At 53.5% G+C, this 11,580-nt stretch overlaps 3 protein-coding genes and 3 non-coding genes across 12 annotated transcripts in view; 4 read left to right on the forward strand and 2 right to left on the reverse strand.

The window, feature by feature from the left end:
* Rab34 (RAB34, member RAS oncogene family) overlaps nt 1-1,607 on the reverse strand; it is a 3,728-nt gene extending 2,121 nt beyond the window's left edge. For 3 of the 7 annotated variants that reach the window (XM_029561398.1, XM_029561397.1, XM_029561395.1), the window contains exons 1-2: nt 572-773; nt 261-352 (exon numbers count right to left, since the gene is read on the reverse strand). In XM_029561398.1, coding sequence (XP_029417258.1) covers nt 261-352; nt 572-625 — 146 coding nt within the window. In that variant the 5' untranslated portion in view covers nt 626-773. Of the gene's footprint in view, nt 1-260; nt 353-571; nt 1,223-1,464 lie in introns of those variants that run through there. The other 4 variants (XM_008828680.2, XM_029561399.1, XM_029561396.1 and 1 more) reach the window with 3 other exon arrangements.
* A 2,327-nt stretch (nt 1,608-3,934) lies between these two features.
* Rpl23a (ribosomal protein L23a) lies at nt 3,935-7,416 on the forward strand. The gene is made up of 5 exons (XM_008828683.2): nt 3,935-4,079; nt 4,732-4,915; nt 6,363-6,539; nt 6,907-6,976; nt 7,358-7,416. Exons 1-5 carry the CDS (start codon nt 4,055-4,057, stop codon nt 7,370-7,372), a joined length of 471 nt encoding a protein of 156 aa, XP_008826905.1. The 5' UTR covers nt 3,935-4,054; the 3' UTR covers nt 7,373-7,416.
* LOC115069559 lies at nt 4,574-4,641 on the forward strand. Its single transcript, XR_003848811.1, has one exon. It is a non-coding gene; the product is annotated as a small nucleolar RNA SNORD42 (small nucleolar RNA).
* Nucleotides 6,205-6,272, forward strand: LOC115069560. Its single transcript, XR_003848812.1, has one exon. It is a non-coding gene; the product is annotated as a small nucleolar RNA Z17 (small nucleolar RNA).
* LOC115069567 lies at nt 6,768-6,832 on the forward strand. The gene has a single exon (XR_003848818.1). It is a non-coding gene; the product is annotated as a small nucleolar RNA SNORD42 (small nucleolar RNA).
* Nucleotides 7,417-7,689: 273 nt separating the features above from the next.
* Nucleotides 7,690-9,685, reverse strand: Tlcd1 (TLC domain containing 1). Its single transcript, XM_008828685.3, has 4 exons — nt 9,297-9,685; nt 8,912-8,994; nt 8,734-8,816; nt 7,690-8,414 (listed from the first exon to the last, which is right to left on the reverse strand). The coding sequence occupies exons 1-4, from the start codon at nt 9,488-9,490 to the stop codon at nt 8,031-8,033; spliced, it is 744 nt and encodes a 247-aa protein (XP_008826907.1). The 5' UTR covers nt 9,491-9,685; the 3' UTR covers nt 7,690-8,030.
* Nucleotides 9,686-11,580: the final 1,895 nt, after the last annotated feature.

Consider the following 11,580-nt stretch of genomic DNA (forward strand, 5'->3'; position numbering starts at 1 on the left):
TGCCCGGCCCCCCCCACTGCCGCCCCCCCCCCCCGCCCCCGCGCGCGCGCGCGCGCGTGTGTGTGTGTGTGTGCACAATGGTTTACAGTCTCCCTCTGTTGGATGCCTTCTCCATAGGCTCATAGCAACCTTGTTGGGAGGATAGGGGAGAACATCAGAGCTTAGAAATATATGTTGCTCCAAAGGGGTGAATGCCTTCAGAGTTTATTAGTTGTTCTTGTTTGTCTATTTTAGTTTTGGATAGGGGTGTCCCTACTTACCCCACGGTGCCTGTCCGGTGCTCCTGGCAGGCGCAAGTGACGCGGGGGTCGAAGTCTCTGCGCACGTGCAAAGCGGCCTCCTTCCTCAGGCACTAGGAGATACATAAAGAGAATGGGACTCACCCACTCCAGGCTCTTGTCCCGCAGCCAAGTAGCCTGGGCTAGGGGTGGGGTGAGATGCGGACCACCCAGGGAACAGCGGGGCAAGCTGGACCCAGGGCTAGGCGGGATCCTCTAACAGGTCTGGTGCCGCCTCCTCCCCGCCCACAGTCTGCTGCAGCCAGAGACCCGACGTGGCACCAGGTACCTACCTGGGGCAGCTCCGCCAGGATGCGGTCCCTCCGCACCGGCGCCAGGATGTTCATTTTGTCTCCCGCCTTGCCGGGCGCCCTGAGAAGGTGCGGAGGTCGGATCCGCCCCGGCGGCCCGAGCCCGTGGAGATCCGACGATCACCCGCGGCCGCGGAGTCCCGACGATCACCCGGGGCCACGGGGAGCCGGCGGGAGCCCTCGGCCTAGAAGATGCTACGACCACCGCAGGCCACGGGGATGAGACGGTCACCTCGGGTCGGGCTGACCCTACAATCACCCGGGCCCGGGGCGTCCCGAAGACGACTCGGGGGCGGGGAGACCCCCCGGCGGCTAGCTGGGGGCGGGGACTCGAGTCCGGGGGAGTCCGGGCCCGCGCGGACCCGACGATGATACGCGGTCGGATAGCTCCTACGATAACTCGGGGCCGAGGAGACCCGACGACAACTCGGGGCTGGGGTGGCCCTACCATAACAGAGAGGCTCGGGGGCACGGGGCGGCCCCGCCACCCGGGGTCTGTGTGCGCAGGGGCAGCGCAGCCCGGGTCCGGGAGCCGCAGAGAAGGGGGCAACGGCTCCGACCCGCCGCCAGGCCTGCCGTCCCTCTGCGCTCCAGCTCCGCGAGAATGCTGTAACATGATTCCCGGAAATTCCTGGACAAGGGCCGCCCCCTGCCCCTCACCCCGCCGCTCCCAGGATCGCAGCCGCGGTACCGCGGCCCTCACCAACTCCCTCCTCCCTTCCCCACGCGCTGCCCCAGGCTCAGGCTTGCGTGCAGGGCGCCTCACCTCACACCAGGACCGCCTCCACCCAGGCTGGAGCCTGTCCAGATTGGGATCCCCCAAGCTTTTCTTCCCTGCAACTTGGTGTTAGGACTGCATCCTGGGGACCCCTTACCCAGCCGAACTGGTGATAGGAAACTGTGACTGCTGCGCAGCATCTAGCAAGACCCGGAGCTGGGGAGGGGCAAAAGGGAGAGAGGGGGGCCCATGGAGAGGCGGCGCTTCCCTCCACGACTTCAGGACTGGGACATGACTCATAGAGTCCGCCCCTGCTCGCCCTTCTGCCCTGGGAGGTGGGAGAAAGGGCATAAAAGGGGGTGCCAAGATTAGGAAATAGGTGCCCACCAAGAACCGAGACGTCCCAAGACAGATGTCTTTTTCGTGGAGGTTTAGGTGGACTGAGAAACTTTGCCTTTTGGTATGGTCATCGTTCCAGAACACTAGGAGTCTTCCAATACGGGCGTTAATTTTTCTTGCCCAGTTGGAACCGCTACTCGCCCAAACCAAGACTTTTCTTTTTTTTTGCAAAGTTCTGTAGGATAAAAGAACAGTCAATTTCACCTTCAAAGCAGACAACTGGCTGCAGGAGGAAAGGAGAAAGACAGGAGTAGAGTGGGTTAGACACCCTCAAAGAAGCAATCCTGCTGATTGTGTAACTTTTTTTCTTTTTTGGTCTTTTTGAGACACGTTCTCCCTGTAGCTTCAGCTGGCCTGGAACTATGTAGACCAAGCTGGCATTGAATTCACAGAGATCCCCCTGCCTCTGCCTCCTGAGTGCTGAGGTGGCACCACTCCCTCTGTGAAACTTTATTTATACACACAGGTATATATGAAGAAGTAGAAACTTTGTTTTGTGTCTGGAGCTAAATTTGAAGATGCAAAGAGGACTGAAAACAGAAAGAAGGATAGGGGACTGACATTCACAGGAAAAACTAGGGAATCCTAGAGACACCTATATGCTGTGTTTCAGAAGTTGCTAAGAACCCCGTAGGGAGTATATTATTGAAGTCTAGCATGGGGACTCACATCTGTGATCCCAGCACTCATGAGGCAGAAGCAGGACTCCTGAAAAGTTCAAGGCCTGGACTACAGAGTGAGACCTTACCTAAAATGAAGAAAAAAAGCAGGGCATGGTGGTGCACACCTTTAATCCTAGCACTCAGGAGGCAAAGACGGGCAGATCGGTATGAATTTGAGACCAGTCTGGTCTAAATAGCATGTTCCAGGCCAGCCATGTCCACATAGTAAGACTTTGTCTCAAAAATGAATAAGGGGGCTAGAAAGATGGCTCAGTGGTTATGAGTACTCACTGGCTGTTCTTGCAAAGAATCCAAATTCCGTTTCCAGCACTGACAATGACAGCCACTAACAACCATTTATAACTCCAGTTCCAGGGATCTGGTGCCTTCTGACCTCCATGCATGACAGGAGTGTACTTGCATGTACACAGGCATTACACTCATACATATAAAATAATAAAAAAAAAATAACAGATAAGCGATGGGTGTGGTGGCACGGGAGACACTTGGGAGGCAGAGGCAGGCGAAGCTCTGTGAGTTCAAGGCCAGCCTGGTCTACATAGTGACCTAGTGAGTTCCAGGCCAGCTGGGGCTCAGGGAGACCCTGTCTCAAAAAAAGACCAAAAATTAAATAGCCAGGCTCAGGTGGTTCAGGCCTCCTTTAATCCCAGAGGCAGGCAGATCTCTGTGAGTCCAAGGCCAGCCTGGTCTACATAGTGAGTTCCAGGCTAGCTGGAGCTACAGGGAGACCCTGTCTCAAAACAAAACCAAAAATCAAACAAAACTTAATAGCTGGGCATGATGGCACACACTTTTAATCCTAGTACTTGGAAGCACAGGCAATCAGATCTCTGTGAGTTCAAGGCCAGCCTGGTCTACATAGGGAGTTGAGGCCAGATGGGGCTACAAAAATAAAATAAAAATAAAATCAGGAAACTGATGGGGAATATGTGGCTGCTTTGCAACTCTCTTGGCACTCCTCCCCCATCTCACCCTTGATTTTTTTTTTTTTTTTTCTGCTCCCAAATCAATGTGGTAATTGCTAAATCACATACCTCTTTGGAACCTCAGTTTTCCATATATGTTGTCTGAAGGAGTTAGGGGTAATCCTGCTCTAACATTCTACAACATTGCTACAACTCCACTAGTCAAATTGTATTCTGTTTGTGACAGAGTCTCACTATATAGCACTGAGTGGCCTGGAAATTACTATGTAGGTCAAGCTGGCCTTGAACTTGTAATTGTCCTCCAGTATCCAGCGTGCTGGGATTACAGGTGTGGTTCACACAGGGCTTCAAATTCTGTTCGTCCCAGTTTGTAATGCTGCTGTCTTCTGACACTACAACCGTCTCCTGAGACTGTAAGTTGCTCAAGATAGGAAGCATCCAGGACCAGACTCAACAGGCAGCTGCTACAACCACCCACAGGTTTAGGTCTAGGGAAAAACAAAACAAAACAAAAAAACTTCCAAAAACTACAACTCCCAAGATGCTTCAGGGCCTTTGGAAGGGTGAGGTGGCGCATGCTTCGTCCTGCTCGCTAGGAAATTAAATTGAACTACAAGTCCCAGGAGGAGACTTGCTGCTGCTGATCCAATCAGCTCTAAATAGGAAGCATCGCGAATCTTTGGTGAGATTTCGTCCTATAAGCTCATGGGAACGAGGCTAGGAAACCCTTTTCGCCAACATGGCGCCGAAAGCGAAGAAGGAAGGTGTGTGCTGGGCCTTGGGGCTATGGTGGGTTTGCGTGTGATGCGCGCAAAGCGAACTCACTAGCAAGACGGCGGCTGGGCTAGGCCTTGGGAGACTTGTTCTGGGGCTGCTGTCCGCGGGTAGGCCGCACCGCAGCGCACGTGGGTCGCTGTGCTACGCCGCATGGACCGGGCTGCTCGGAAGCGTGCTGGGGAGGCCGCCCGGTCGGCGTCATCCCCCGGACATAGCTAGACAGATGGTCTGGGAAGCGCCACACATCCACATGGTGGCGCTCCATATCTCCAGACCCTTGAACAGCTAAGGTCTCTGCGTTCCTCGCTTGCCCTCTTTTTTCTTATTAACTCGATCGTGTGGATCTCCGCTCTTGGTTTCGCGAAGGTTTGTGTAAATCTCCGAGCACAAGGCGGGTCGGGCGGTCCATCAGTGCTAGCCACTTTTTTCTTCCTCGTGTCCTTGTGGTTACTCCAAGTTGATTGTCTTCGCCTGCAATATCGTGCGTGTGATGGAAAAAAAATTTAACTCCTGAGACCTGTGATGTCTTAAAAGGAACCACTGATGAGCGAGTTGACAGGGGCGCCGGTTGCAAGTCTTGAGGCCTTCAGGGATCAGTTTGTGAATGCGGCATCCTGGTTTTCTTTCCTTCTCTCTCAGCTCCTGCTCCTCCCAAAGCCGAAGCCAAAGCGAAGGCGTTGAAAGCCAAAAAGGCCGTATTGAAAGGCGTTCACAGCCACAAAAAGAAGAAGATCCGCACGTCACCCACCTTCCGGCGACCCAAGACCTTGCGGCTCCGGAGGCAGCCTAAATACCCTCGCAAGAGCGCTCCCAGGAGAAACAAGTCAGTACTGCCCCTGTACCCACGAGTGGGTATTAGGGTCATTTACTAGGGTCCCTAGAGCTTGTCTTAACCACGCTGGTGTCCAGTGTGCTGCTTTGATGGGAGTGTGAGGTTTCTGAATCTATTTCATATTTCCTGTGTTAGGTTAATTATTCACATATGATGCTCTTATCTTGGGGTTCCAGGTTTCATTCCCTTGTTTGTGGCACTTTTTGCTACAGGGGACCCCTCTTGATGGAGGGTGTAGGTTGATGTATGTTAATATGATTCAGTAACCTGTACTGGGCAGTGATGGCCAGCTAACGCTGTATAGAAGAGGATCTTTTCCACAAAATTGGGATGGAGGCTCTTTGAAACAGGGTCTGTCTGTAGCCCTGCTGGCCTGGAACTCAAGGTGTAGAACTGGTTAGCCTTGGGACTGGAGCGATGGCTCAGCGGTTAAGAACACTGGTTGTTCTTGCAGAAGATTCCCAGTACTCAAATGGCAGCTAACTGTCCTTAACTCCAGTTCCAAGGGACCCGACGCGGTTGCACTTACCTGCATGCATGCAATACACGCATACACATTAAAAAAATAAAGAAAAAAACTGGTAGGCTTCTATCTCAGAGATCCGCCTGCCTCTGCCTTCTGAATGCAGGGATTAAAGGCGTGCACCCACACCCGTTTTCAGTCAATTTTAATAAGGGAAGTTGGGAGTAGTAGGTACAATGTTTACTGAGAAAGGCATGAGATTTGTGTCCACAGAGGACAGTACCCTGTGCCAGTATGGAGCTAGAACATGAGTGTAATAACTTGAGTACTATCCTGGAGGGGGAAAAGGGGTTGGGAATCAGTGGCTTTTGTGAGATGCTGTCTCAACAAATACATTTGTGACAAGGTGTGGTCATGCAAGCCTTTAATCTCAGCACTTGGGAGGCAGAGGCAGGCGGATCTTTGTGAGCTTGAGGCCAGCCTGGTCTACATAGTGAGTTCCAGGTCAGCAGGGCTACAGGGAGACCCCTGTCTCTAAAAGCTGGGGAAAAAAATTTTATGCGTGGGTGTTTTGTTTGCATGTTTATATGTGCACCACATGCATGCAGTGCCCTCCATGGTTTGTGTGTGTGCTTTGTATTTTTTAATTCTCTTGAGCATAGCCATTTTTTAAGCAAAAATTCTAATCTGCAATCTAAGTTGCTAACATGGAACTCCTCCAATGAATGAATGGGTAGGAGTTAAGAGTGGAGTATAAGTCAAAGAAAATGTACACAGGTTCTGCCTCCAGCAGGGCCTTAAAATCTCCAGGATTCAGGGTGCATGTGATGACACTGGCGACCAAAGTCTGATAAAAATGATTGCTACCTTATTGTCTGATGCACCTACTCTCTCCTGGTTTGGGCTCTAAAATAAGGCTCGTCCTTTTGAATACTGAACTCAGCAGTTAACTCCATTCTGCTCTCCCTACCTCAGGCTTGACCACTATGCCATCATCAAGTTCCCCCTGACCACTGAGTCAGCCATGAAGAAGATAGAAGACAACAACACACTTGTGTTCATTGTGGATGTCAAGGCCAACAAGCACCAGATCAAACAGGCTGTGAAGAAACTCTATGACATTGATGTGGCCAAGGTCAATACCCTGATCAGGTCAGGAGCCAGAAAGCATGTACCATGTCAAGTTTCCTCTTATTTTTTTGGGGGTACAGGGTCTCCCCGTAGCTGCAGATGGCCTGGAACTCAGAGCCTGAGTTGCCTCCTGAATGCTGGGATTAAAGGCATGCATGTGCCACAGTAGTTTCTTTGGGGTCAGAAGTAGGTTTTCTAGAGTATAAACCTGAGGAAACTGTCATCCCAGTTTGAGTCTTAACTTCCTCTGCGCAAATGATGGAAAACTCACTATTTGGAAAAGAATGACACCAACAAAGGAACCACTGATGCGCCAGAGGACTAGGGGAGGAATGTGGGAGGATTTGGGGTAATGAGAGCATGTTCTGAGGCTCCCTTCTCCACCCAGACCTGATGGAGAGAAGAAGGCCTATGTTCGTCTGGCTCCTGATTATGATGCTTTGGATGTTGCCAACAAAGTAAGCTTCCTTGGAGAAAGCTAGCACCACCCCTTGTGTGCAAATGATGCATCTGTTACTGACCAAAACTTAGATGGCTGAATCCTTGTCTTAACAAGTCAGCCCTACCTCCCTCCATTTTGTCCTGCCCCTCACCCCTTTTTTTAAAGAATGTGTCTTGCCTGCATGTAAGGGCACCTGTGTTGTGCAAAGCCGGGATTCCCCTGGAACTAGAGTTACAAGTTAGCTGCCATTTGGGTGCTGGGAATCAAACCTGGCTCCTATAAGAGTAGTCAGTGCATCTCTCCAGTTCCCCCATTTTGCTTTTTAACTAAGATAGTCCAGTTTACTTAACCTTAAACATTTCACCTCCAATAACAAAGCTCCGTTTTTGTCTTTCAGATTGGGATCATCTAAGCAGTCCAATCTAATTCTAAATACAGATTATTTTTCACCATAAATGTTGTTCTTTGTCTTTTTGTCACTTTCTGGTTGGGCTTGGGGGAAGGCTATACTATGGCACATGCCAAGGGTTTGTGTGAGACCAAGCTTGTGCTTCTGAGATATTTTCCCCAACCATGAGCAGAAAATGCCCTGTACTTACTCTGATGGAACAGAGTTAGAGCCCCCCATGCAGGAGCTCAAGTAGCAGAGGTATTTATTACTCACACAGTGATTAGTTGTCCTAGTATATAACTAAGACATGCCTCTATTGTAGGTTAAGAGAACAAGCATTACAAGAGTTCTTTCCTTTATCCTGAAGAGTTTATCCAGAATTTGGAAGAGCAAAGGGGTTATTTTAGAGTTGTCAGCACCCATTTCAGGGTAGTGTGGATTGGCTGGCTTTTGGATAGTGCCATGCCCTCACACCCATCTACCATGTCGAACCGGTCTGTCTGCCCCATCACTCCTTGCCCAATAAAAAGGACTTCAGAGGAGAGCTTTCATTAGTGTTTTAAATAACGTGGGTGTAGAACCAAGGTGGAGAGCCTGATCCCAGAGTATATCCAAGCTTGGGGCAATGTCCTAGTTTGTTACAAGGCTGTTGGCAGTCCTTGCCACATGTCCTGGGTTCTCACTCAGTCAAGAACTTGTCTTTGTGTTGGCGGCTGGGAGTGCGCTGAGGGCAGAAATCAGATCGTAGGAGACGGGAAAAATAGACGAGGATCATCACATTGAGCATGAGCAGGATGCCCAACAAAAATCCACCCAGGTTCCTCTGGCCTGCATACTGGAGGAAGAACTTTGTGAGATAGGCCTGAGGAGCCAGGCGGAAGAGAAAGTACATGACCAAGTTGACATACTTGTTGACCCGGTAGAGGAGATGATCCTGGGCATTGTTGATCTTCATCATCATGCGTAATGTGAGGAAGATGTTGCTGACTTCTACCAGTAGTATTAGGACGCCTCCACCAACAAAGCTTTTCCAAAAGATACCAGAGAAGAAGGCACCCATAGCCTAGAGGACAAACAACGCAAGGGCTGGGTCCTGTGTGGTCTTTCCTGAGGGGACCAAAGCACCAAATGGCTCAGGTGGCATTTTTTTGCATTCACTGGTGTTAGACTTAGCTCTGTGCTGTGCACAGGATCTAGACTTGTGGCATTCCTAGTCTGTGCACCACACAGGTACTCTGCTGGTCTCAGGGTGACCAAGAACAGAGAACCCTAGGCTTGAGAAGTTGGACACAACCTGGGGTTAAGACAGCCTCCCTCCCAGGCTCAGAAGAGGGTGAGACCAACCCTCACCAGGACTATCACACCATCTGCTTCTCACTCACCATGACATGATGAACAAGATATTCCCAAGATGCCCGAGCCTGTTGACTAACCACGATGTCCACTGTGTCATGGATAAAGTACCCTAGTGGCAGAATAGGGAAAAATCATGAAAAGGAGTAGACACTTTGTTTTCAACCTCCTTCCCTCTTTACCTCAGCCTCCTTGGGCATAACCTACCTGCAGAGAAGCAAACAAGCAAATAGCCTGAAAGTGACCACGCCATCTCAATGTCCAGTAGCATTTCAGGAGTCTGCCATATGCTGGGAGGGAGGGCAGAAGAGAGGTTCCATTGCAGCATCCTGAAGGACCCTCACTTTCCCCAACACCCTTGCCAGTCCCGGGGGAGGCTGCCACTATTGGCTGACGGGAGCAAGGAGGGGCTTGGCCGAAGCCCAGGTGCCTCGGGTTTCCCAGAGCCACTCTTGGTAGGGTAGTTTCCCAAACAGGGAATCAGGTGAGATCTCTGGCTAAGTTCGCCCCTGAGTGCTGGGAATAGTAACCAGGCCAGCCCGAGCACCCCGCGCAAGATCCCACGGCCACCTCACTCCGGTCGTTCACTCACCATAGCAGCGCCCAGATCCCTGACACAATGGAGTGGGCGAAGGAAACCAGCAGGTTGTGCCAACGCCAGGTGCGCAGAGGGTCGGTGCGCACGTGAGCAGGTAGGGGCAGGCGGCAGAGCGCGCGCCGGAGTGCCCGGAAGGTCAGCGTGGCGCCCAGGAGCAGTGGCCAGGCGGGGTGTAGCAGTGGGGGCATAGTGGCCCTCCCTGCCGTCTGTCTGTCCACCCTTCAGGCCGCCTCCTCGGGCGGTTCTGGGAAAACGGCTAGGTCTCCGGCCAGCGCGCCACGACCGCCTCAGCACCGGGCCTCCAGCCCCACTAGGTTTTCGTGAAGCCCTCTAGGCCCCTTCGCTCCTCCCCGCGCTGCCCGCGAGGCCTCTGCCCGCCCCTGCCGCCCGCGCCCCTGCCCCGCCCCGCCGTTGCCCCCGCCCCTCGGGCGCCTCTGCAGCGGAGGGCGCGAGCCCATTCCCCCCGGGCCTCCGGGCCCCGCCCGGATCCCGCAGACTTCGGGCAGGAAGGGGCTGCGTTGGGGCCGCCGCCGCCGCCGAGGTACCCCTGTCTGGCGCCTTCCGACTGCCGGGCTTGTCCTCGGCCGCCCGCGCTCGCACGGCCTCATTAGCCCGCGTCCCCACTTTCCCCGTGGACACCGGCTTCTCCGCCCTGGGCGGGCACCGCGAGAACTCTCCTCCCTTAAGTCCTTTCTGGGCAGAGCTGGGCGGGACCCACCGCACACCCAGCGCTCCTAAACCCTGGTCCTGGGGGGGCTGGGAACCCTACCTCAGACCATGGCTCCGCCCCGACTTGCTTCCGGAGCTGGACGTGTTTACCTGTCTCTCTCGCGCCCCGCGCGAGGGGTGCTTAGGAACTGTTGAGTCACCCATCATCACCTCTCCTCCCAGCCACTGGGGGCTGCTGGGGCCCAGCGGCTGTCACAGTCCTCCCTCGCCTGGCTCCCTGCCCTCTCCTGGCTCCCTGGAGGCTAGGGCGGGGAAGACTGCGGATTTGCCCAGACAGCTGGGGTGACCCTCTCTCCAGGCCAGTGGCGTGGCGCGGTTGCGGCTTCTCGCCACTAGGTGTCAGACTATCATTGTGCTGCGGGGTCCAGCCGCGCCTCTAGAGAAGGCTGTCGATTTGCATAGCGGAGGGGGGAGATGAGCAGACCCTGAGGAAACAGAGAAGCAACCTAGAATCAGTGGGGGAAGTAAAGTGGCGGGTGTCTAAGGAAGGTGGAAGTAGAGGGAATGGTGGGGACTAGGTTTCAACAAGAAAAAAGAAACTAGAAGCCCAAGGCTCAGGTGCCCAAGGACCAAAGCCAAAGTTTGAGGTCTCCCCTGATGGTTCCAGAATTACACATTAACCCCCTCTGGGCTCCAGGTCCAATCGATGTCCTGGGTGAGCAGCTTTCTCTGTCTGCATTCCCCTTTTACTGACCAGACAGCCTGTACGCCAGACCGCTCCGGCCTGACCCGGTGAACGCAGGTCCCTTCTAGTTCTTACGAGTAAGCTAGTTTGGGGCCGGGCGGGACGAAACATCCCTTTCCTCACGCTTTTCACCCGATTCCCAAACTGGACGACCCTTAGTAATTACCCTTAGTAATGCCCATTCACCCCCTGAATACAGAGATTTTATAGCTCCGGTAGGGCAGAAAGCGCCAGGACGAACCCCTAGTAGTGATAGCAGCCCACCACTTCCGCCGCTTTGGGGTATGGTTTCCATCCGCTCCCGTCCCCCCCCCCGCCCCCCGCCCCGGGTACTGGAGGAGCACCCAGGGCTGATCTCCCTACGGCGTTGTACTGACGACTGCAGTGCTCACCAGTTGGGACAGCCGGGAGACCACGTCACGTCCTCTCCAGGTGAATCTGTTTGGCCAACTTGGGGTTCTCCCAGTCCCTCCCTCGACAAACACCAAACCAAGCCTGCTCTCCACCCAGACTTGAGAGTACGCTCTCGGTTCAGCCTTCGTTCTTTATCTTTTGCTTTCCGGTTAGGATCCGCTTTTCTCTTTCTGCAGTGGTGCCAATCCTGGGCAGCGGGGAGTCGACCTTTGCTTCCCACCCCCATTCGGCCTTCGGGGGACAACTTTTATGGGCGCCGCATTCAAGTAGTGGCTGGGTCTAGCCCCGAGTGTGGGAAGTGGCTGGAAGCGTGCTGACCACTGAGGGGCACGCGGAGAAGTGGGGTACGCCTATTCTTGGACCCTTCGTAGGGCAGGGCCGACAGAAAAGCAACGTAGTGTCGAGGTTGGGCATCCTGTCCGGAAAGCCCGCTCCGCCCAGAAAAAGTTG

This window comes from Nannospalax galili, unplaced genomic scaffold (genome assembly GCF_000622305.1).
Source record: "Nannospalax galili isolate Female #2095 unplaced genomic scaffold, S.galili_v1.0 scaffold212, whole genome shotgun sequence".
In the NCBI taxonomy this organism is placed as follows: domain Eukaryota; kingdom Metazoa; phylum Chordata; class Mammalia; order Rodentia; family Spalacidae; genus Nannospalax; species Nannospalax galili.

Bases quoted from the DNA above. Each gene is read 5' to 3' on its own strand.
- Rpl23a (XM_008828683.2), top strand. From the start codon at position 4,055: ATGGCGCCGAAAGCGAAGAAGGAAG. The intron at 4,916-6,362 runs GTCAGTACTGCC...TCCCTACCTCAG, and splicing joins AGCGCTCCCAGGAGAAACAA to GCTTGACCACTATGCCATCA. The intron at 6,540-6,906 runs GTCAGGAGCCAG...TTCTCCACCCAG, and splicing joins AAGGTCAATACCCTGATCAG to ACCTGATGGAGAGAAGAAGG.
- Tlcd1 (XM_008828685.3), bottom strand. From the start codon at position 9,490: ATGCCCCCACTGCTACACCCCGCCTGGCCACTGCTCCTGGGCGCCACG. The intron at 8,817-8,911 runs GTAGGTTATGCC...TTCTGCCACTAG, and splicing joins GCTTGTTTGCTTCTCTGCAG to GGTACTTTATCCATGACACA. The intron at 8,415-8,733 runs GTGAGTGAGAAG...TTTGTCCTCTAG, and splicing joins ATCTTGTTCATCATGTCATG to GCTATGGGTGCCTTCTTCTC.